This window comes from Leucopleurus acutus (genome assembly GCF_964270905.1).
Source record: "Leucopleurus acutus genome assembly, chromosome: 9".
NCBI classification, from domain to species: domain Eukaryota; kingdom Metazoa; phylum Chordata; class Mammalia; order Artiodactyla; family Delphinidae; genus Leucopleurus; species Leucopleurus acutus.
The window spans coordinates 87,095,009-87,119,101 of record NC_139144.1 but is presented as its reverse complement, the minus strand read 5'-3'; the positions used below and the strand labels follow the sequence as shown (position 1 = coordinate 87,119,101).

General features: G+C 38.4%; 1 protein-coding gene across 2 annotated transcripts in view; it reads left to right on the top strand.

Annotated features, from left to right (window-relative positions):
- Nucleotides 1-232: 232 nt before the first annotated feature.
- Nucleotides 233-24,093, top strand: part of COPG2 (COPI coat complex subunit gamma 2) — a 129,045-nt gene continuing 105,184 nt past the window's right edge. The window contains exons 1-5 of one of the 2 annotated variants that reach the window (XM_082846000.1): nt 233-327; nt 1,492-1,544; nt 2,107-2,187; nt 5,616-5,687; nt 14,946-15,025. In XM_082846000.1, the coding sequence (XP_082702126.1) occupies nt 291-327; nt 1,492-1,544; nt 2,107-2,187; nt 5,616-5,687; nt 14,946-15,025 (323 nt within the window). In that variant the 5' untranslated portion in view covers nt 233-290. Of the gene's footprint in view, nt 328-1,491; nt 1,545-2,106; nt 2,188-2,845; nt 2,895-5,615; nt 5,688-14,945; nt 15,026-24,093 lie in introns of those variants that run through there. The other variant, XM_082846001.1, reaches the window with a different exon arrangement.

The window sequence follows — 24,093 nt, the reverse complement described above, 5'->3', positions numbered from 1 at the left end:
TGAGCCCCCTGCTGCGACCTGTCACCGTAGGGGCGGGGACGCAGCCCCGGGGAGCCCACCCTTGGCCCCGCCTCCGCCCGGCTTGGGGAGGAAGAGAGGGCGTGGCCACGTCCCCTGGGGCTGAGAGCGGTCGGCGACGGCCGGGGAGGGCGGGCCTTCTCTCCGAGTGACGGGACCGCGGCCCAACCGGCGCCAGAGCACGGGGCCGACCTTCCTGCAGCTTCTTCCGCTTGCTGGCTGCGGCGCCTGGGACGGTGGCGGTGGGCTTGGGCGCCGGGAAGTCGTCCAAGATGATTAAAAAATTCGACAAGAAGGACGAGGAGTCTGGTACGCGCGGGGCGTCTGACGCCCACCCTCAGCCGCGGGGCCCCCTTCCCCTGCCCGCCGCCACCTGCTCTCGGGGACTGCGGACCTGGGGGCGTGGGCGCCGGTGTGCCGGCGGGCCGGAGTTGGAGCCCAGCCCCTCCTCCGACCCACTCCTCTCCAGCCGGGGGCCTGCCCCTAGCCCCTCCCCCGGGCGCCGGAGCCTCCCCTCAAGTCGCGCGCGAGCGCCCGGGCGCTCGCGCGCAGCCTCGGGCTGCTCGGCGGCCCCGCCCCCAGCCCCCTCCTCCGGCTCAGTTCCTCGGAGCCACCTGCTCCAGTTCGCCAGGGCTGGGCTGCCCACCAGAGTCCGGCCCATGGCAGGTGGCGGAGGTAGTGAGTGTGCGCTTGCGAGAGGCGGGGTGGGGTGGGGTGCTGGTAGTGCAAGGCCCACGGTGGGTCTGGGATTGACGGGACTGAGTGTGTTTGTGAACTTTGTGGTGTCTGTACCTTGCAGTCTCCCCGGGGACCTCTGCTTTGTCCACTTCCGTGCGGGCAAGCCTGCTCCGTGGTACCTAGCTCGTTTAATACTCAAGCATCCAAAAGTGAGTTGCATCTTGATAGCCGTCTTTGGTCCAGAGTAAATGAGGAAGATGCCAAGTCACCTCAAAAAACAAAAAGAAACAACCCCCCCCCCCAAACCCTCAGTGATTGATAGCTGCTCTAAGTGTGGTCGAGGGTTGGGTTAGTAAACCTCTGTGGCCCCTTCCAGCTTGACGTGTATCTAATTCTCTGATAAACTCCTCACAGTAAATGTTAGAAACACATAAAATAGTGCTTTCCTTTAGGGAAATCCAAAGGACCCTACCACAGTCTCATTAATTTTAGTTGTATGGACATGACAGATATTTCTAACATTCATGTAAAAAGAAGGCAGGGAAAGAATACACTCATTTCAGGCAGGGTTTCTGCAAAAGAGAAGTACAGGATCTTACAGGATAGCAGACAGAGCTAGTGTCAGAATCAGAAGGATTTTAATCAGTTTGTATGCATATTAGTAATGATTATCACTGTGAAATCCAAGTGGTCACTTCACTTGGGTGAGATTTCCCAAGCATTCAGTACCCTTCTGTAGAAAGTAAGTTTGTGTAGGACAACTATTAAAGACATTTTTTTCCCCCCGTAACATAGGTAGCGGCTCCAATCCTTTTCGGCATCTGGAGAAGAGTGCTGTCTTACAGGAGGTATGGCTTGGAAGTATAGTGTGTTTTTTTTTTTTCTATTCCATTTTAGAATGGGGGACAAAGAGCCCCGGAATGCTCTGATACAAAATAAGAATTAAGGAATGCAACTGAGTTCAAAGAATATATACTTGAGGGAAAAAGAAGAGGGGTTACTTGTCATAGGAGAGTCTAGAGCTTATAGAAATGCAAAAATATGTAGACTCTGTCACATGTTGAGAATTTTAAATAAAACACCAAGGAGGTGTTTAGTGCAAGGTTATTGAAGGAAGTTATAGATATTAAGCCTATTGTATTCAAATGATGTAGATAAATATTGTGATTCTTACTTAATAGATAAAGCCCACAAGTTGAAGTAGCAGACCTAAGGGAGTGAATAGTATAGAATGGAAAACCTAGGCCACATCTAATAATTTATTATATAACATAATAAGTTGAAAACTGTAAGCAACATTATTTGGATACTGTGATTAAGATGTATAATAGTCTTTATTTAAGTTGATTTTCTGTAGTCTGTGATAGCAAAGATAGAAAATATATATAGCAATGTTTTTTGTTTCCACAGGCTCGTATATTCAATGAAACGCCCATCAATCCAAGAAGATGTTTGCATATTCTTACAAAGATTCTTTACTTATTGAACCAGGTAAAGTATTTTGATTTTCCTCAGATTTGTGTCCTGGGATAGAAATACATAACATGCAGTGAAGTACTTTCTGGCAAGTGTAATTATTTATTTTTTAAAAATTCACTTAATTTTAAAATTTACGGTGTTTGATTAACATAATAATATGTAAAATTTCTTGAGGACGAGGAGTATGACAGACACTTCTTTTTTATTCATGAGGTACCAAATCAGCTAAGCACATGGTAGGATCTCAACGTTGATTTGAATTTAACAAGTATTAGTTAATATTAAAACATGTTTTTTAGATATGTTCAGAAAATAAAAATATATAGCAAAATCTTACACAAATTCCAGATAGATATTTTATCCTTTTGGGGGGAGTATATTATGTTACTATTTTAAAACTTTGATTTTAATATTCAAATTTTATACAGGCATACCTCATTTTATTATACTTTATTGCGTTTTTTTTACAAATTGAAGGTTTGTGGCAACCCTGCATTGTTAGATGATGGTTAGCATTTTTTTTAGCAGTAAAGTATTTTTAAATTAAGGTATGTACATTGTTTTTTTTTCAACGTAATGCTGTTGCACAGTATAAACTACAGTATAGTGTAAACATAACTTTTATACGCACTGGGAAACCAGAATATTCCTGTGACGTGCTTTATTGCAGTATTCACTTTATTGCTGTGGTCTGGAACTGAACCCACAGTATCTGCAAGGTATGCCTGTATTTATTTTCCCTACTCCACCACTAGCAGTATGATTCTGCGCTTGATTGTTTTGTACCTTAATGTCTTTTTCTGTAAATGGGGATTATGCTAATACCTGTTTTATAAAGTTATAATGATTAAATGATACAATAAATGTGAAGTACTGAGAATAGTCCTGGACACATAGTAAACATTCAGGAATAGTTTTCATTCGGTCATATAGCATATATATTTATTACATACCTGCTGCATTCTATGCACTGTTTTAGGCACTGGGGACGTAGCAGACAAAACCAACAAAAATATTTGCACTCATGAAACATAGATCCACTTGCACTTTTTTTTCTTTTTAAATTAATTAATTTATTTTTGTCTGCGTTGGGTCTTCGTTGCTGTGCACAGACTTTCTCTAGTTGCAGCGAGCGAGGGCTGCTCTTCATTGTGGTGTGCGGGCTTCTCATTGTCGTGGCTTCTCTTGTTGAGGAACACAGGCTCCAGGCACGCAGGCTTCAGTAGTTGTGGCGTGCTGACTCAGTAGGTGTGACGCGCGGGCTCTAGAGCGCAGGCTCAGAGGTTGTGGCGCACGGGCTTAGTTGCTCCGCGGCATGTGGGATCTTCCCAGACCAGGGATCGAACCTGTGTCCCCTCTATTGGCAGGCGGATTCTTAACAACTGCACCATCAGGGAAGTCCCCCACTTGCTCTTATCGTTATTTATTTAATTTTTTTTTCTTGTGTGTGGTTTTATTTTTTTGTTTGTTTCTTGTGTGTTTTTTTGGTTTTTTGTTTTTTTTTGCTTCAGACTAAAAAAATCTCATGATTTTTAGTCTAGGGCCTTAGAAAATGTGAGTCTGTTTCTTAGATTCACACACACACACACACAGACACACACACACACACACACACACACACACACACACACACACACACACACACACACACACACACACCCCTACCTCAGGTGGTTTACATATGGTGCTTAGAAGACTGTGCTTTCCAATCTGAATTCCATGAGAATATTTTTACTTTACTATACTTCATGACTGAAGACCTCATCCAGAGACATGAAGTTTTGTAGCTTGCAAATGGAGGCAGAGCAACAAGAACATGCTTTTAAATAAAATATATCTATTCACAAACATATATTCTCATGTGGTATTATATTAGAAACATTTAATGCAAAGTCAGTTTGATTTAAGTTTTCATAGCATATATTGTGTCCAAGTTGGGGAACTCCAGTCTATAAGCAGAATTTTGAGTAGTTAAAGTTGGTTCAGAGTAGCATGTATTTTTACATTGACCAATACTGCTTTGATGGGCAACTCATGTTGAAACATATAATTATATTGATAAGGAAGTTACCCACACAGTCTGATAAACACAGTCAACTAGGTGAACAGATTTGGGAACTTTAGCTTTATCTTTTGCCTAGTTCTTGGTAGTGCTTTATGGAAAAATACTTCTAAGTTTCTACTAGAGTTGACATATCCGTATATTCTCTGAGTTTCAAGTCAAAAAGTAGGGACTTAGGATTTACTGTACTAGTATGACTGACAAGTAGATGGGCGTCTGTATGTTCTCTAAATATGAAAGAAAGTAAGGGAAATGTCTTGATGATGAGCAAGCTGGGTACTCTGACTTAAGTAATTGTAAACTCTTATACTTTGTCTTTCATCCTAAACTTTCAGGGTTTTTCATCAAAATTTGTTTATTCTTACACCTATGACAAATAGATTGACTAGTTATATTTTTTATGAGAGCTGAAGCCCTGAAAAGTGATTGAGCCTAACATATTATATAGGATTGTTTTTACTGAAGAAGTTAACTATTGAAATGGTAATGTTTCAGGTGGTCTGTGGTCTGCAGTGTTTTGACTATTAATAAAATATTGGGTTGGCCAAAAAGTTTGTTTGGGTTTTTCTGTTACATCTTATAGAAAAACCCAAACGAACTTTTTGGCCAACCCAATAGGTTATCTAACACCTCGCTACTCAGAAATATGTGGTTCCCAGATCAGCAGCATTCGCATCACTGGGAGCCAATTAGAAATGGAAAATTTTAGGGTTCACACCAGAGCCACTGAATCAGAATCTGCATTTTGGGAAGATCCTCTGATGATTTATTAAGCACGTTGAAGTTCTGACCCAAAGCATGTTTTTAGGGGCTTGAGCCAGTGTCTTGAGATGTATTAGCAGCCCTATAAGCCTTACTTTTATATAACTAATCTGCTGCCCTTTTGGTTGGTCCCTTTTTACCATGTTTTCTGGGATTCCTAATAGATAGTTCTTTACAGTTTAATATTTATTATGCTCCTATGATATTGTCAGGCATTGGATTATAGAAATGTAGAAGGTATGATCTCTGCTCTTAGGCAGTGTAACAATAACATCCTGTTCTGATAAGGAAGTCAATTTACTATCATTTTCTATCTCCTTGTAAATCACAATTCTTCAGGGAATTTAAAATAGTTCCTGCGAAAAAGTTAGATACCACTGTTCTAGAACTTTCATAAAAGCATGGTGTATGATAATGGATTGTTTTAAATAAGGAATGGATAAATGGCTATGTAGGTTTATAAATTAAAAGCCAGAAAAATAGCAAAGAGGCACAATGTTTATACAGAGAGTTTTTCCTGAGTTCTAAAAGATCTTTGCAGAAATAAATGGAAAGTCCTTAATTTTTGTTGAGTTTAAGAAATTGTTTTAATTTAAACTTAATTTAAATTACTTAGGGTGAACACTTTGGAACTACGGAAGCCACAGAAGCCTTCTTTGCAATGACTCGATTGTTTCAATCTAATGATGTAAGTCTTTTTTTTTTTTTAATTCTTTTAGGCTAAAAAAAGCTCCTTTTATCTGTTTTCCTTGGGGGAACTTAGAGTGCTCCAAATTAGGGAAAGTTGCTTGAAATGTTTAAAATTACTTAAAAATTTTCTCTTCATAAAATTTATAAATGTTCATTTAAGGACATATGAAAATGAAAGAATGAAAGTATATAGTTCAAAGCTGTTCACTCACAGATCTACCGTGCAGTCATAAAGACCGCTAATATCCAGCTTCTGGCGTGACACTGCGGAGGTGGACTGGTATAGAAGTCAGAGGACATAGCTATCACATCTCTAAGTTCTTAGTCAAGTTTCTTGTGGGCCTGGGGTTGCTGTTGGCAGATGAGAAGACGAGCTGGATGCAGAGTGGGGAAGGGACATGGAGTAGGGAAGAAGAAGAGTGAGGACAAACTAAAACTGCCAGCACCTCTGCATCTGTCTCTCATTACCTTCGACCACCCTGACTTTCAAGCATAATGTGTGCTTCACTTCTGTCTTCCAAATGTGGCACATATTTCCTTTTTGCCCAGCTCTGACTCAGAAGCATCAGAGAAGGGGATTGTGGGATCTGTATTTCCCAGCTTTCTGTTAACATAAATTGGCCAAATTGTGCAGTTCTTTTGGTATGTATTGCATATCATCACAGGCCACATTTTGTGCCTGACCCCGAGGATTTTATAGGATTTGAGTCTGGTTATGTGTCTAGATAGTGAGCAGTTTGGGGATTAGGTCCTCAGGAACATCGGTGTCCCATGTAAGGCAACTATCTCAGGGAAAGTCAGTGCACATTCTTCAGGCAAATGGAGCCTAATTTCCTCAGACAGGGTATGAAGGACTGCTTCTGCTTGCCCAGGAGGCTTGGAGGAATTTAGAGGTTCAAGGTACTTCACTTCATCAGAATCTGCCCATATGTCCCCATTCTGATTTTCAGGGCCCCTCTCCTTGCCAATCATGGTCCTAACTTTAACATAAAATGGCTCACAGGGGGTAAATTGAATTTGCATTGTAATTCAGTCACCTGCAGGATATACTTTTCAGAAATCTCAGCCCTGTGTCCACATGGCATGAGGCTTTTTATTAAGGCATTATGGACGTTTTCTAGTCCCTGACATAGACCTTAAGCTGTGAATTCAAAACTCCGAGCTTAGCATTTTCTTTTACCTAGTTTGCCAGTGTACTTAGAAGGAACTAGCCCATTATACAACTCATTTTTACAAAAATGTTCTATGGCAGCAACTAGTTGATTACCCAAACCTTTGTCTTCTATAGTCCTTGATTATATTTGTCTGCAGGTGATGATTTAAGTATTTTGCCACGGCATGCCATGGATGACTAGTGTCCCCTTTACCACTGGAGACAGGGTCATTAATTCCTTTTATCAAGTCAGAAAAGCAATTTCAGATTCCTATCCTTAAGGCCCTATTTCCCTTTAATCACTTCCTGTACCAAAATTTGGGGTTCAATCAGGGAAGCAGAATTGCTGTGTTCATTATTGAATTATTTATTAGAGGAATTAAACTAGAAAACGAGGCATTTCAAGCTGCTGGAGAGTGGGGTCACGGAGAGGGACTATCATAAAAGTTGTGGAAGGCTGCTTCACGTGTCTTGTGGTAGGCCAGAGGCTGTCGCTGCTCACAGGGCTGGCAGTTGGGAAGAAGAGCTGGACATGGAGCAGGGAAGAGGATGCAGAGCAGGGAAGAAATAGCGTGAGGACAAACTCGAAGCTTCTAGCACAGAGGTTGTATTAAGAGAAGAAGACATGAAGTAGTTTTCTAGGAAATGGATTGGGGAAATGTAGGATTGTTGGACAGGACGCATGGCCCCTTCAAGTTAGTGGTCATGAATTAAAGTATTCCCAGGTAGCATGGTGAATGTTTTTCTCCAGCTACAGGCTTCAGGTTAAGGCATGGAACAGTTAAAGATGGGGTTTAATCAAGATTGGGGTTTTGCCATGTTAGTAAGCAGAGGGAGGAACAAGGAAATTGAGTGATTGAAATATTGACTGTGGAGTTTGTGCTTGGTTAGGAGGCAAGTAAGAACGCGGGCTGATTGGGACAGTAAAGAGTTGATGGAATCAATGGCTTGTAGGTCATGATGGAGCGAAAGAGTTGAGTCAGGAGTGGTGGTTGGAGAGTGAATGCTTGGAAATGAAATACAAAAGGGGTACTGTTATTGAGTAATGACCAGGATATTTTATTTTTTTTTGTAGTGACTGAGGTTTAGTAACCATGTACAGCATGGTGTGATTTGTTTTGATGGTCCCTTAGGCAGAGTATGGAATTAAGGATATGATTTTTTGTGGGGAAGATGAGGGGGTTTTGCCAGTGGCATGTGGAACTCCTTCCTTTCCCAGCCTTCCTTTACCAGAGGGTAATAATTATTTTGAGATTGGTATCCTCTTATGTTTATATATTATATCTGTTTGTATCCATAATATATACTTAGTATTTTTGTGTTTTAAAATATAATCTGAATGATGTCATCTTGATATTATTTTGCAATTTAAAAAATTAATGTTTTTGAGATCTGCCCACTTGCTACAAGTACTTTTACTTTATTCTGTTTTACTGCTGTATGGAATCCCAGTGTGTGAATATACAGTATTCTTATTTATTTATCCATTCTCCCATTGGTAGATCTATAAGTTGCTTCTACTTTTTTGCTATTACAAATGACATCACACATAATGTTTATGTACATGTCTTCTTGTGCACATAGAGAATTTTTCTGGGGTAGATACCTCTAAGTGGAATTTCTAGGTAATGCTATTTATACGATCTTGCCAAATTGATCTTAAAGGGTTGTACTAATTTACACTGATTTGCTTCCAAATCCTTACCTGCTCCAAATAATAATTTCTATTATCTGATCTAAATATTTGCCATTCACAAGAAGGTGATACGGCATCTCTTTGTGGTTTTAATTTGCATTGCCATATCACTGCCGAAATTGAAACTCTTTTCATATAGTTAATGGCCATTTTACTTTCCTCCTCTGTGAATTGTCTGTTTATATTCTTTGCTTATTTATATTCCATCTATTGATTTATAGGTTTAAAACTTTATTTTAGCCTTTAAAAAATCTGCTTTGTTTTTTTAATTTTAAAAATCAGCTTAAATATACAATAAAATTCACCAATTAAGTGTACAGTTGTGTTTTGACCAGTGTATAGAGTCATGGAACAATCACCACAGTCATGATATAGAAACTTTTCATCATCCCAGAATGTGCCCCCATATTTCTTAGTTGTCTATCTCCTCCCTCAACCCCTAGCACCTGGCAATCACTGATTTACTTCCTGACAACATAGTTTTGCATTTTCTAGAATTTCATTTAGATTTAATCATATAGTATATAGTCATTTATGACTTTTATGTCTTGTTTCTTTCCCTTAGCTTTTGAGATTGATCCAGGTTTTTGTATGTATCAGTAGTTTGTTCATTTTTATTGCTGAGTAGTATTCCACTGTATGGAGGTAGTCTTTATTTATCCATTCACAAGTTAATGGATATTTGGGTTGTTTCCAGTTTACAGATATTATAAACAAAGCTGCTAAAAATATTCAAGTACAGGTCTTTGTGTGGACCTATGTTTTCATTTTCTTTGGTTAGTATCTAGAAGTGGCATTCTCAGGTTTGCATTTCCTGAATGATGAATGTATTAAGCATGTATTAAGCAAACATATGCTTATTTGCCATCCGTTTATCTTCTTTGGTGAAGTGTCTGTTGAAATCTTTTACCTTTTTTTTTAAAAAAATCAAGTTGTTTATCTTCTGCTTATTGAGTTGTAGGTGTTCTTTTTATTTTCTGAATACAAGACCATCATCAGATAGGTGTTTTGTAAATATTTTCTCCTTCCCAGATCCCAGTCTGTGGCTTGCCTTTTCATTCACTCACCACTGCATTCTTTTTCTTTTTTTTTTTTTTAAGTATAATATACAAATGGTAAAATTCACCCTTTTTAGGGTACAGTTTTATGAGTTTTGACAAATGCATACAGTAGTATTATCATCACTGCAGTCAAGATTTAGAACATTTCCATCACTCCAAAAAGTTCCCTACTATATGATCTATTCCTCGCATCCTCAGGCCCAGGAAACCAGTAATCTCTTTTCTTTCCTTATAGTTTTGCCTTTCCAGGAAGTCATAAGAATGATATCATACTATATGAAGCCTTTTGAGTCTTCTTTTCAGGCACTTAGCATAATTCATCTGATAGTTGTCCATGTTATTTTTTGTGTCAGTTTACTCCTTTTTATTTCATTGTAGTAATTTGTTGTATGGATGTACCTCAGTTTATTTGTTCATTAGCTGAAGAGCATTTGGTTTGTTACCATTTTTTGGTGGTTATGAATAATGTTGCTATAAACATTCATGTGTAAGTTTTTAAATGTAAGTTTTTATTTCTCTTGGGTAAATACCTAGGAGTGGAATTGCTGGGTCATATGATAGGTGTATATATGTTTAACTTTGTAAGAAACTGCCAACCCATTTTCCAAAGTGACAGTACCATTCCCCCCATTACTGTATGAAGCTTCTAGTAGCTCTGCATTCTAGCCAGCACTTGGTATTATATGTTTTTTGTTTGTTTGTTTATTTTTTAATTTTAGTCATTCTAATACGTATGTAGTAGTATCTCTTTGTAGTTTTAATTTGCATTTTCCTAATGACTAATTATCTCAAAATCTTTTTATGTGCTTTTGTTGCCTTCTATATATCTTCCAAGATGAAGGATCAGTTCATATCTTTTGCCCAATTTTAATAATTTGGTTGTATATTTCCTTATTATTGAGTTTTGAAGGTCTTAATGTATTCTGGATAGAAGTTGTTTATCAGATGTTTCCCAAATATTTTCTCCTAGTCTGTGTCTTGTTTTTTCACTTTCTTAGTCTTTAACAGAGCAGAAGTTTTAAGTTTTGATGAAATCCAGTTTATCATGGTTTTTTTCCTGTTATGGATTGTGTTTTTGATGGGTATTATAGAAATCTTTGCCTAACCCAAGGTCACAGAGATTTTCTCCTATGCTTTTTCCCCAGGCATTTTGTAGTTTTTGTGTCTTAAATTGCTTTATGATCATTTTGAGTTAATTTTTGTACATGATATAAAGTGAGGGTTGAATTTCTTTTCATCTCCTTCCTCTTCCTCCACCACCCCCTCCTTTTCCTCCTCCTTTCTTTTCTCATCAAATTCTACTGGAATAATTGCATACCAATATGGAGGGAGGAGGAGGAGGAAGAAATAATGATGATTGCGTTACAGTGGCACATTGGAACATTCTATTATTTTCATTGATATATATATCTATTCTTATTCCAGTATCACACTGTCTTGATTACTGTAGCTTTATAGTAAGTTTTAAATCAGGTCGTGCATGTTTTCCTATTTTATTATTATTTTTTTCCTTTTCAAAGTTGTTTTGGCTCTTCTAAGTTCTTTGCATTCCTCTATGCAGTTTAGAATCAACCTGTTCATTTCTATTAAAAAGGCCTGCTGGAATGTTGATGGTGATTGCATTGACTCTAAAGATCAATATGTTCAACTACAAGAAAATTTAAAACAAAGAGATCAATTTGAGGAGAATTGACATTATAACATTATTGAGTTTTCTACTCCATAGACATGGTATATATTTCCCTTTATTCAGGTCTCTAATTTCTGTCAGCAGTATTGTAGCTTTCAGCATAAAAGTCTTATACATATTTTGTGCACTTTATCCCTGAAGCAGTTAACATTTTTTATACTATTGCATTTGTATTGTTTGTAGGTAGTCTATAGAGATTAAACTGATTTTTGTATATTGACCTGTTTCCTGTGATCTTGTTAAATTTATTTATTACTTCTAGGAGTATTTTGGGAGATTCCTTAGGATTTACTTTTTTCAGTCTGTATGCTTTTTTTTTTTTTTTCCGGTACGCGGGCCTCTCACTGTTGTGGCCTCTCCCGTTGTGGAGCACAGGCTCCGGACACGCAGGCTCAGCGACCATGGCTCACGGGCCCAGCCGCTCCGTGGCATGTGGGATCCTCCCGGACCGGGGCACGAACCCGTGTCCCCTGCAGCGGCAGGCGGACTCTCAACCACTGTGCCACCAGGGAAGCCCTGTATGCTTTTTATTTGTTTATCTTACCTTTTTGTCTTCTTGCACTATTGTATAGTGTGAATAGAAGTGATGGTAGAGGACATCCTTGCTTTGTTCCTGATCTTAGAGGAAAGGTATTTAATCTTTCACCATTAAATGTGATGCTGGCTCCAAGTTTTTCATAAGTGACCTTTATCAGGTTGAGGAATTTCCTTTCTGTTCCTAGTTTGCTGGGAGATTTTTTTTTTCCATAAATGGGTATTGAATTTGGTCAGATGTCTTTGCTATATCCATTGAATTATTGTGGTTTTCCTTTTTTAGTATATTAATATGGTGAGATGCATTTATTTTCCTGGAAAATATAAAATCTTTGTTTTCTGTTTGTTAAAATTTGTTATGGATTTTGAGTCTGTGGTCATGAAATATATTTATGTATAGTTTTTTCTTGGGTTTTTGTATTTGGGTAATGTTGGCTTCATAAAATGAATTGAGAAGTGGTTCTTCCTCCTCTGCTCTCTGGAAGAGTTTTTCTAGAATCATTATTAATTTTTCCTAAAATGTTTGATGGAGTTCACTATTGAAACCATCTTCATTGTAGGAAGGTTTTTGATAATTAACTACTTTAAAAGGAAATAGATATGCTGCTATTCAGATTATTTGTCTTCTTTTTTTTTTTTTGCGGTACGTGGGCCTCTCACTGTTGTGGCCTCTCCCGTTGCGGAGCACAGGCTCCGGACGCAAGGCTCAGCGGCCGTGGCTCACGGGCCTAGCCGCTCCACGGCATGTGGGATCTTCCCGGACCAGGGCACGAACCCGTGTCCCCTGCATCGGCAGGCGGACTCTCAACCACTGTGTCACCAGGGAAGCCCTATCTTGCTCTTTTAATTTGCCTTCCCCTGATGACATATAATGAGGAGCATCTTCTCATATACTTATTTGCCTTCTGTTTTTCTTCTTAAGTGAGGTATCTGTTAAGGTCTTTGGCCCATTTTAAAATTAGGTTGTTTTTCTTATTTTTGACTTTTAAGAGGTTTTTCTGTTTTTTGGGGGGTTTTGGGGTGTATTTTGGATAACAGTCCTTTCTCAGTTATGTGTTCTGTAAATATTTTTCCCGGTCTGTGTTATCTTCTCATCCTCTTGACATTGTCTTTTGCAGAGCAGAAGTTTTTAATTGTAATAAAGGCTGACTTATCAATTATTTCTTTCATGGATGATGCCTTTGGCGTTGTATCTAAAAAGTCATCACCATACTCAACATCATCTAGGTTTTCTTCTAGGAGTTTTATAGTTTTGCATTTTACAGTTAGGTCTGTGGTCGATTTTGAGTTAATTTTTGTGAAGAGTGTAAGGTCTGCGTCTAGATTCATCTTTTTGGCATGCGGATATCCAGTTGTTCTGGCACCATTTATTGAGGAGACTATCTTTACTCCATTGTATTGCCTTTGCTCCTTTGTCAAAGATCAGTTTACTGTATGTATGTGGGTATATTTCTGGGTTGTCTTTTCTGTTCCATTGATAAATTTGTCCATTCTTACGCCAATACCATTCTGTCTTGTTAGTGTTTACCGCTTTCTTTTTTTTTTTACTCTTCATTCCTTACTGTATTTCTGAGTTATTATCTAGAATAATTTTCCTTGTGCCTGAAGAATATACCTTCTAGAATCCCATCTTTTGTAGACTTTAGATATTTTATCCTATGCAAGACTCTGGGCTTACACTTCTGTGGCTATGTGTGTTTTTCCATTTTGGGCACCTGTGAATTTCCCTTCATTTTCCCTTGGCTGTGTATTAAAATTTTTTTGTTCCTGTTTTATTCAGCATTTCTGTGTATTTGTTTAGGCAGTATACTTGTTAAAAACACATCTTTGTCAACACTACGTTGTCACTCTTTAATTTTAGCCAATTTGGTGGGTGTGAGGTGGTATATGAAATGTGGTTTTAATTTGTATTTCCCCAGTGACTAACAGTGTTGAGCCTCCATTTTTTGTGCTTTAGCTAAATTTTTTTGGATCTCCAGTTTTATTCTGCTTCATGGTAGATTTTTGCTTGGGGGGGGGAGTGTAAATTTTCTTCTGCTCTGAAGTTTTGATTGTCATTTTTTTTGCTTTTTTCTCATAGTAGCTTCTTCTCATAGTAGCTTCATATGGATGTGATATGCCTCATTATCTGCCCCCATGCTGCCTTTCTCATTCTGGGGTGATTTTTTTCTGTTTAATCACCATGAGAATCCTCACTCTGTTCTGCCTGTTCCTTAATGGGCTCAGTAGTCTCCAACAGATCCTTTGTACAGCTTGGACTCTGGAGCTGGGTCTGATGTATTTGAGTTTCACTACTTATAAGAAATATGAAGTTACTTGGTAGAGAATGAGGCTAGACAGGCTAGAGGAACCAAGGCTTTGAGCATTGAGTATGAGTGTTTATGAATAAAATCAGAGATCCAGGTGAGGAGAAAGGGTGGGCAAAAGTTTGTTTAACACTTCTTTTGGATCCAGGTATCCATCTAGAAATCTTGATAATTGAAAATAGTAGTTGTACAACCACAAATACCTTAAGAAAAAATATGCTGAACTGAGGAAAACACAGAGTCTGCATGTCTCTCTGTATATATTTTTAAAGAATTTAAAAAATACATTTTCTAGGACAAGCCTTTAGCACTTTGAAAAACCTGTCTTTGGACTCACATTGTCACAGTCACAGTTTGGGTCCTTCTGTATAAAGATCCATGTAATTAACTGAATTTTTGAATTTTCATCTAGGTGTCTTCTACTGTTAGTGCATCAATTACTTGTGTTTAGGAAATACTAGAATTTTGAATATTTTCTCATCCAGGCCTTTTTTTTTTTTTTTTTTTTGCGGTACACGGGCCTCTCACTGTTGTGGTCTCTCCCGTTGCGGAGCACAGGCTCCGGACGCGCAGGCTCAGCGGCCATGGCTCACGGGCCTAGCTGCTCCGTGGCATGTGGGATCTTCCCGGACCGGGGCACCAACCCGTGTCCCCTGCATCGGCAGGCGGACTCTCAACCTCTGCACCACCAGGGAAGCCCGAGAATCTTTTTAAGAATAGCTTTCTAAATATATTTACTTGGGGTCTTCACTTCAAACAGTTTAAAAAACCATTTCCTTATGAATAACCTTTTGCCTTTTATAAATAATTTTTCAGCAAACATTGAGAAGAATGTGCTACCTTACTATCAAAGAAATGGCTACCATCTCTGAGGATGTCATAATTGTGACAAGCAGGTATGTGAATAGTTAAAACCTACGATGTGATACTTACATATTTAGTGGAGTATTTGTTGTTCTCTTTCTGTTAATTTTACTTTTTGACTGTAAGAAAGCCAGTAGGAATTGAAAAGAACATAATATCTTAAAGCATTCTTTTCTAAAATGTGGTTGTCATGTGAAAACCATCTCTGTTTAATAAAGCTGAGAAAGAAGTCACAAAGGATAATACTAATAGATTTGATTACATTTTAAAATGTCATAAAAATATATAAACAAAACTAAAAAGTAAATGATACATTGAAATAAAATACTTATTAAAAAAATTTTATTTTATATTAGAGTATAGTTGGTTTATGAAAAAATATAACAAGTACATCAAAAGGCTAACATCTATAATATATAAAGAACTCTTATACTTCAAAAAACTCCAAGTGATACTTCATAAAATAATCAATGTAAAGGATCTAAATATCTTTAAATAGTCATTCTCACTAGTAACCAAAAAATGTAATTAAAAATTCAAGAATGAGTTACAATATTGTTTTGTTTTGTTTTTTGTGCTTTTTAAATTCAATTTATTTAAACTTAAAAAAAAACAAACCCCAAAACAGCTCCCCCATTTCTCCCACTCCCCCAGTCCCTGCCTCTGGGAAACCACTAATCTGATCTCTGTATCTCTGTATCTATGAGCCTGGTTTTATGTATTTATTTATTTATTTAGATTCCACATATAAAAGAGATCATATGGTATTTGTCTCTCTCTGTCCGACTTATTTCACTTAGCATAATGTTCTCAAGGTCCGTACATGTTGTCACAAATGTCAAGATTTCATTCTTTAATGGCCGAATAATATTCCAATGCATATATGTACCCCAATTTCTTTATCCATTCATCTGTCGATGGACACTTAGGTTGTTTCCATATCTTGGCTAATGTAAATAATGCTGCAGTGAACATGGGAGTGCATATATCTTTTTGAATTAATGTTTTCTTCAGATAAATACCCAGAAATGGAATTGCTGGATCACATGGTAGTTCTATTTTAATATTTTGAGGAACCTCCATACTGTTTTCCATAGTGGCTGTACCAATTTACATTCCCACCAACAGTGCAGAGGGTTCCCTTTTCTTCATGTCCTAAACAACACTTGCTGCTTCTATCTTTTTGATAGTAGCCATTCTAACACAAATCATTGTGATTTTGATTTACATTTTCCTGATGATTAATGATGTAGAGCATCTTCTCATGTACTTGTTGGCCATCTGTATGTCTTTGGAAAAATGTCTGTTCACATCTGCCCATTTTCAATCAGATTGTTTGTTTTTTTTGCTATTGAGTTTATGAGTTCTTTATAAATTTTGAAAAATTATAATATTTTGCCAGTCAAATTGGCAAAAAAGAAAAAAGGCAGTCAGTACTTGTAAGGGATATTGATATTCTTGTATACAGGAGGTAGAATAATAAATTGATTCAGTCTTTTTAGAAAGCAGCGTGGCAGCATTTGTTGAATATTTGAAAGGGTTTATCCCTTTGATCCAGTAATTCCACATCTATGGAATTATCCACAGAAAACAATCAGAGATAGCACAGAAATATTTATATACAATGATGCTTATTGCAACACTGTTTACACTAGCAAAAAGGAAAAAACAACTTGAATGTCTGACATTGTTAAAAATGATCTAATTAATCATGTTTTAGTCATATTATGAAATATTTTAATTTTTTGAATATATTTTTGAGACATCTTTAATGATATGGAAAAGTCTTCAGTAAAGTGCTAAATGAAAGTTGGATTCAAGTCTGTGTATTCCCTGTAGTCTCTTTCAAAAATATTCTATGTATGTATATAAAAATATATGATTGGATATACACTGATATATTACCAGTAAGTTATCTCTGGGTGTTTGGAATTGTGGCTATTTATTTTCTTTAAACTTTTGATAATTTCCAAATGTCCTAGAATGAGTATGTATAATTCAGAGTCCTAAGATATATAACAAATGTTATTTAGAAAATAGTTACTAACAATTATTAATATATAGTTGTAGTTAATAGTTACTAATTATAACTCATTCAAGTGAATCTGGTATTTGTACAAGAAAATAAGTTTTGGAGGAGGGTACTTACGTTTAACCAGCAGTTGTGTTGAATGTAGTTTCATAATATTAGTAAAGCTTTCAGCTGAAAATAACACAAAGCCAGAATTAAATAGTAACAAACAAAATAAGCACAGAGTAGCTGCTGTTGGTTCAGTAGTTCAATAGTGTCAGGGCTGGTGTCTCTTAAATTCTTTGGGACGTCCTCACATTATTGCAAAATAAGATGCCTGAATTACTGGCAGTGCACCATTCAAGGTGGGAGGGGTACCGAGAAGGGGGCCAGGGAGAGCCAGCGCTGTCTGCCCCTTTTATCGGGTATGCAAAAGCTTTTTCCAAGGCAATTTTTAGATTTTATTTGGCACAGCTGTGTTATGACTAACCTTAGGAGGCCAGGAAAGTGAGTATATAGCTTTTATAGCCCAAGGGGCAGGCTTGGGAGAAGGGAGGGGATTAAAAATGGGTATCGGATTAGTCAGCTAACAGTGTGTGGCACAAATACAAAACAAAAAAATCTTCACTTAGATTGCTAGATTCACTAAATATTGGAAAAATTAAAAATAGATTAATCAACTGTTGATTGAGGGTGTTTCGTTCCTTTGTTTAGCTGTTAATACTTCCATCTGAGTCCTGTTAGGCCGCTTTGAATCATGGTTTGCTTCTCGTTCCTTTTAAGTAATTAGTAGATGTAGTAGGCAGAATAATGTCCCCTCCACCCCCAAGATATCCCTGTCCTAATTCCTAGAACCTGTGAATATGTTACATTACATGGCAAAGGGGAATTAAAGTTGCTAATCAGCAGATAGGGAGAGTATCCTGGATTATCCAGGTGGGCCCAATATAAGGATAAGGGTCCTTAAAAGTAGAAGAGGGAGGCAGAAGAAAAGGGTCAGTAAAGAGATGTGATGATGGAAGCCGGGTCAGAGGGATGCACTGCTGTTGCTGGATTTGGAGATGGTGGAAGGGAGCCATAAGCCAAGGAATATGGGTGTTGTCTGGAAGCTGGAAAAGGCAAGGAAATGGATTTACTCCTACAGCCTCCAGAAAGGAATGCCATGCTGCTGACACCTTGATTTTAGCCTAGTGAGACCTGTGTTGGACCTCACCTTACAGAACTGTAAGGTAAATAAATGAATGTTGTCTTAAGCCTCTAAGTCTGTGGTAATTTGTTACAGCAGCAATAGAAAACTAACAGATTTTTGCAGTATTTAAGTGTATCAAATCAATACATTGTATACCGTACAGTTACACAATGTTATATGTCACTTATATCTCAAAACTAGAAAAAAAACCTAATAGAGACTTTGGTACCTGGAAGTGGGGTGCTGCTGTAACAAATACCTAAATATGTGGAAGTGGCTTTGTAATTGGGCAGTGAGCAGGTGCTGGAAGAGTTTTGGGGAACATGATAGAAAAAGCCTACACTGCCTTGAACAAACTGGTAGAAATATGGGCGTTAATGACTCTGCTAGACTTGGAAGTGAGGAGCAGGATAGAGAAAACATTTATCATACAGCATTGTGAACAGACTGTTGATAGAAATATGGACATTAAAGGTGTTGCTGGTGAGGGCTCAGAAGAAAATGAGGAAGGTATTAGAAACTGGAGGGAAGGGGATCCTTGTTATATTGTGGCAGAAAGCTTAGTGGCATTGTATCCTGCAGTTAGGTGGAAAGCAGGGCTTGTAAGCAATGAATTTGGATATTTAACTGAGATTTCCAAGCAGAATGTTGAGGTGTGGCTTCGTTTCTTTTTGCCACTTGTAGTAAAATTTGAGAGTAGGGTAATAAATTGAGGAGAGACCTGTTAAACATGAACCAGGAGATCTTGATAAATACCAAATCGTTATGTTGTACACCTGAAACTAATATAATGTTGTATGTCAATTACATCTCAAAAACAAAACAAAAATAAACCAGGAGTTGTTGATTTTGGAAATTGTCAGCCTACCAAAATGGCAAAGGATGCTAAAATCAAGAGATGTGTGTTGGGAAAGCCTTCTCTAGAGAAAAAAATCAGAGTTACTCTACAGCCTTTTCCTGAAACCTCAGAAAGATTTAAAGGTCAGTGTATTCACTCACACAAAACACTGAGAGATGAAGGGTGTGACTCATAGATTCCCTCAGCATCTAAGCAGAAGCCAAAAATAGAGCTGGGATTATCTAGGCAAGATCTGTGGAGGAGCCTCTTGTCTAGTGGAGTCTCTGTACGTATATGGTAGTCCCACAAGGCTCGTGAGAATCTTATACCAGCAGAAACACTGCCAGGTTGGACTGAAAGGAACAGAGAGGTGAAGTGAAAGAAGGCTATCAGAGCCCCAAAATTCTACAGGCAGGAGACAGACTGATAAGACTCCTCAGCTTTAAACACAAGCTGCCCTTTATAAAAAGGAAGGATGGCTCGGAGGGCGGAGGCCCATAATGTAGAGCTGAGAACCATAGTGAATTCTGCCACGACTTGAAACCTCTTCCAGTTTGCCTGGCTGGATTTCAGAATTGCTTGGGAACAGTAACTCTTTTTTATCCTTCCATTTTCTCTTTTTGAACAGGAACGTCTGTATGTGTTATCCTATGGCAGTCCCATCTTTGTTTTTCAAAGCAGGGAACTTGTTTTTTAGTTTCACATGTCCATGCATGGAGAGGAATTTTGCCTCAGGATAAATTATACCCAATCTCACCCATCCCTGATTTAGATGATTTTTGATGATAAGATTGGGACTTTTGAGTTGGGTGAGATTTTGGAGTTTTTTTTTTTTTTTTTTTTTTTTTTTGACTGTACCGCATGGCACGTGGGATCTTAGCTCCCCAACCAGGGATTGAACCTGTGCCCCCTGCATTGGAAGATGGAGTCTTAACCACTGGACTGCCAGGGAAGTCCTGAGATTTTGGACTTTGAGTTGATGCTATAATGTGTTGATTTGGGGGGGATCTTGGGATAGGGTGAATATTATTTTGCGTATGAGATGGATGCAGCCCTGCTGACACGATGATTTTAGCCCAGTGAGACCTAAGTTGGAATTCTAGCCCATAGAACTAACTGTAAGATAATAAATACATTTTTGTTGTTTTAAGCCACTAATTGTGGTCATTTGTTATAGCAGGAATAGAAAACTAATATATTAGATGACCATTCTACATACATAGACAATTGTGTTAGCTTGGTAAGAAATCATGGATATTGAGAAAACCTAAAGGCAGACACTTCACAAAAGAGTATATACAGATAGCCAATAAGCACATGGAAGTGTTCTCAATATTATTAGTCATCAAGGAAATGAAGATTGAAACCTCAGTGAGATACCTTTTCATACTCACTAAAATGGTTAAAATAGAAAAGCCTGACAGTACCCAAATCAACAAGCCTGCTCCAATACCAAGTATGGAACTTGGTGTATGGAACAGCTGAAGCTTTCCTACATTGTAGGTGGGAATGTAGAATGAATGATACAACCACCACAGAAAAAGTCTGTCAGTTTCTTATAAAGTTAAATATATACCTACCCAGTGGCCAGTAATTCCACTGCTAAGTATTTACCCAAGAAAATGAAAATCTTTGGCCGCAAAAAAGACTGTATAAGAATTTCATAACAGCTTTGTGGTAGCCCTAAACCAGAAACAACCCAAAAGTTCATCAACAGGAGAATGGTTAAACCAACTGTGTTATATTAATACAGTGGATCAATACTCAGCAATAAAAAGGAACAAATTGCTGTTTCAAGCAAGAACACAGATACATTCCTAAAATAATATGCTGGAGCAAAAGAAAACACATGCTGGATGATTCTATTTATATAAATTCTAAGACCAGTCAAAACTCACTTGTGGTGACAGAAACCAGAAGTCTGGTAGGTTGGAGGAAACTGACTGGAAGTGGTCATGAGGGAACTTTCTGAGGTGATGGAAGTGTCCAGTATTTTATTTTGGGTAAAGGTTATATGAGTGATCACAATTGCCATCTAACTGAACACTTAAGCTGGCATTTTTATTGTATATAAATTACAACTCAGTTAACAAAAAGAAAAACATGAAGAGATTTAGTTAGTGGCTTAAGGATGGTCAAGTATATTGACAGTCTGGTTATACTGTTCTACCCCTGTCTGATGAGACTCACCAGTGAAAAGCTGCATCTGAAGATTGCTTAGAATTCTGGAAATGAGTCCTGAGGAATGACCCATCACTCACATGGGGAGTAGCATGGGGGAATGGGTTTCAGTATGTGATTAGTTACATCCCTAGTCTCAGAAAATCAAAAGAACGTTCATAGGCCATGGTTTAGGAAGAAATAAAGGGGCTGTAGAAACGGCTGTCTGGCAGGCAGTTTTGATATCAATTGTGGGAATAATGTGAGGATTTGGGCAGGGGGAGGATAATACTTAGCTTCCTGAGGGAACTAAGAAGCTAAGACCATCCACAGACTTGGTAAGAAACATTCAAGCCTGAAACAACTTTTCTGTTTGAATGGTGCTGCTGTCCCTGACGTTATGTCTGCTAGGACTTGGTGTAGAGCAAGAAAGGAAATGAGATACTATTCTAATCTGACTTAGCCACCACTGTAGTGAAACTTCTCTCTCAAAGATTTCCAGTAATCTCTTAATTGCAAAATCCCAAAGCTGATTTTTCAGTCTGTATTTTAATTGACCTCTCTCTTAGTTTTAATATGGTTAAACACTCCCTGAAGTTCTACCGTCTTTGGCTTTCAGAACCATGGTCCTGAATTTCCTCCCATCTCTGATTATTCCATTTTATTCTTCCACAGAAGTGGCTGTTTTATTCTGCCTGTCACCCTAAATATCGGCATTCCCTGGGGTTCACATCAATGCTTTTGCCATTTCCCAAACTCATCATGCTATTTGATACTCTGTATCACTGTACATGTTTCTCCCTGTGCCTGCATTTACCCTATTTCCTTTTCCACAAAGCTCAAACATCATTTTACGTATTGACTTTCCTGTTCTTGACAGGTTAGTCATTGTCTCTTCTGCTGTTCTTATAACACTTTGTTTTAACCTCTATTCTAGTGTTTAGTACATTGTGCTGTAATGATTTGTTTACATGTTTTTCTACCCTCTGTACTGTTAGTTCCTTGAGAGCAAAAATTATATATGACTTTGTAACATTAATTCTTAGAAAAGTGCCTTGCATGTATTAGACACACATTAAAAGTTCGTTTCATGAATTAAGCACAGGATAATCCATTTTCTCACTTCAGTTAAGGGGGCTGAAATCATAAGGATTATTTATCTTTCTCAAGACAGCACTCACACATATGAAGAAGTGGAGAAATATGGGTGTATTAGTTGGGTTTCTCCAGACAACAGAACTAATAGGATATATATAGATATATAGAAAGAGATTTATTATGAAGGATTGGCTCACGCAGTTATGGAGGCTAAGCCTCATAATCTGCTCTGTGTAAACTGGAGGCCCAGCAAAGCCAGTGGTATAGTTCCAGACCAGACCTGAAGGCCTGGGAACCAGGAGTCCTAATTTCCCAGGGCAGGAGAAGATGGATGTCCCAGCCCAAGCAGAGAGCAAATACTCCCTTCCTCTGCCTTTTTATTCTATTCAGGCTCCTAACTAATTGCGTGATGCCCATTCCTATTGGTGAGGGTGATCTTCTTTATTCAGCTTACTGATTCAAATGCCCGTCTTCTGGAAGCGCACTCATAGACACATCCAGAAATAGTGTTTGACCAGTTATCTGGGCATCCCTTAACTCGGTGAAGTTGACACAGAAAATTAACCATCACTGTGGGTTTAATGGGAGTTGAGAAACCTTTCTGTGTCCTGCCTCTTTCCTGCCTCTTTCCTGCCTCTTTCCTGCCCAGTCGACAAGCAGACTGCCCTGATTTATTTGGATTCATACTTAATTCTCTTTTAAAATGAAATTGTGGAAAAATTTTGAGAGAAAATCATGAAAACGATGCCAAGTCATAAAACTCCTTTCTCCAAAGCCTAATGAAATGAACACCAGTGAGTAAAAGAGAAAGTCAGGGGACTTTTGATTCTAGCCAAGATGGAGTAAGAGGCAGGCCGTGTCTCCCAATGATCACAACAAACACCTGTGGACAAAAGTACAGAAAGTGACTACCCGAGGCCTTTGAAAACTGAATAATAACAGTGAATTTGAGGAGAGAAAACAGTAATTAATGAATAACCAGTGTGGTAACAGTGAGTTTCATGTTTATTTTTCCTCTTTATACCCCACATTTGACTCAAGAGCAGGCTAATGGGAGAACTGTACAGTGGGAGGAGTCAACAAAGGCAGAAGCCCATCTCTCTAGCCTGAGCACAAGTTAAAGAAAAGACCCCTGCAAGCTGGAGAGCATGGGGGAGAATCCTTGTTTGTTTGTTATTGTTTTTTTGTTTACTTTCTGGTCCTGCCTTGAGGCCAACCCTAGTTGTGGAACACTACTATGACGTGACAGCAGTATTTCAGACACCTGAAACCCTGAGATAAGACCTGTCTCTGAGAAAATGGGCCCCTGGCATGTGAAGAGTGGGGGGAAATCCACATTACAGTTGACCCTTGCAACAGGAGTTTTGAGCTGTGCAGGTCCACTTACACACGGATCCTGAGGAACCACGTATAGGGAGAGCTGAATATAAGTTATATTCAGATTTTCAACTGTGTGGAGGGTTGGCACCCCTAACCCCTGCATTGTTCACGGGTCAACTGTATTCTTTTTTTCCTTCCTTCTTTTATCTCTTTTTCTTGAGGGCTCGCTTCCAAAGAATTGTGCAGTAGCATAGGGAGCTAAAACTCTGAGAGAATCTCATATTTCTGGTGAGAAGAACTGGGAAAAGGAGTCCTTGAGAGCCAGAGAGTGTGGGAGAAATGACATGCACAGAAGGCCACACAGAACTTGCGATCTGAAACTGCCTTGAGTGCTTGGTAAAACGAAAGTCAGCATTCCTCAGAGGCTTTTAACAGGACTCAGAGTCTCATGACATAGTATTCAGAATCTCCAGATACAATCCAA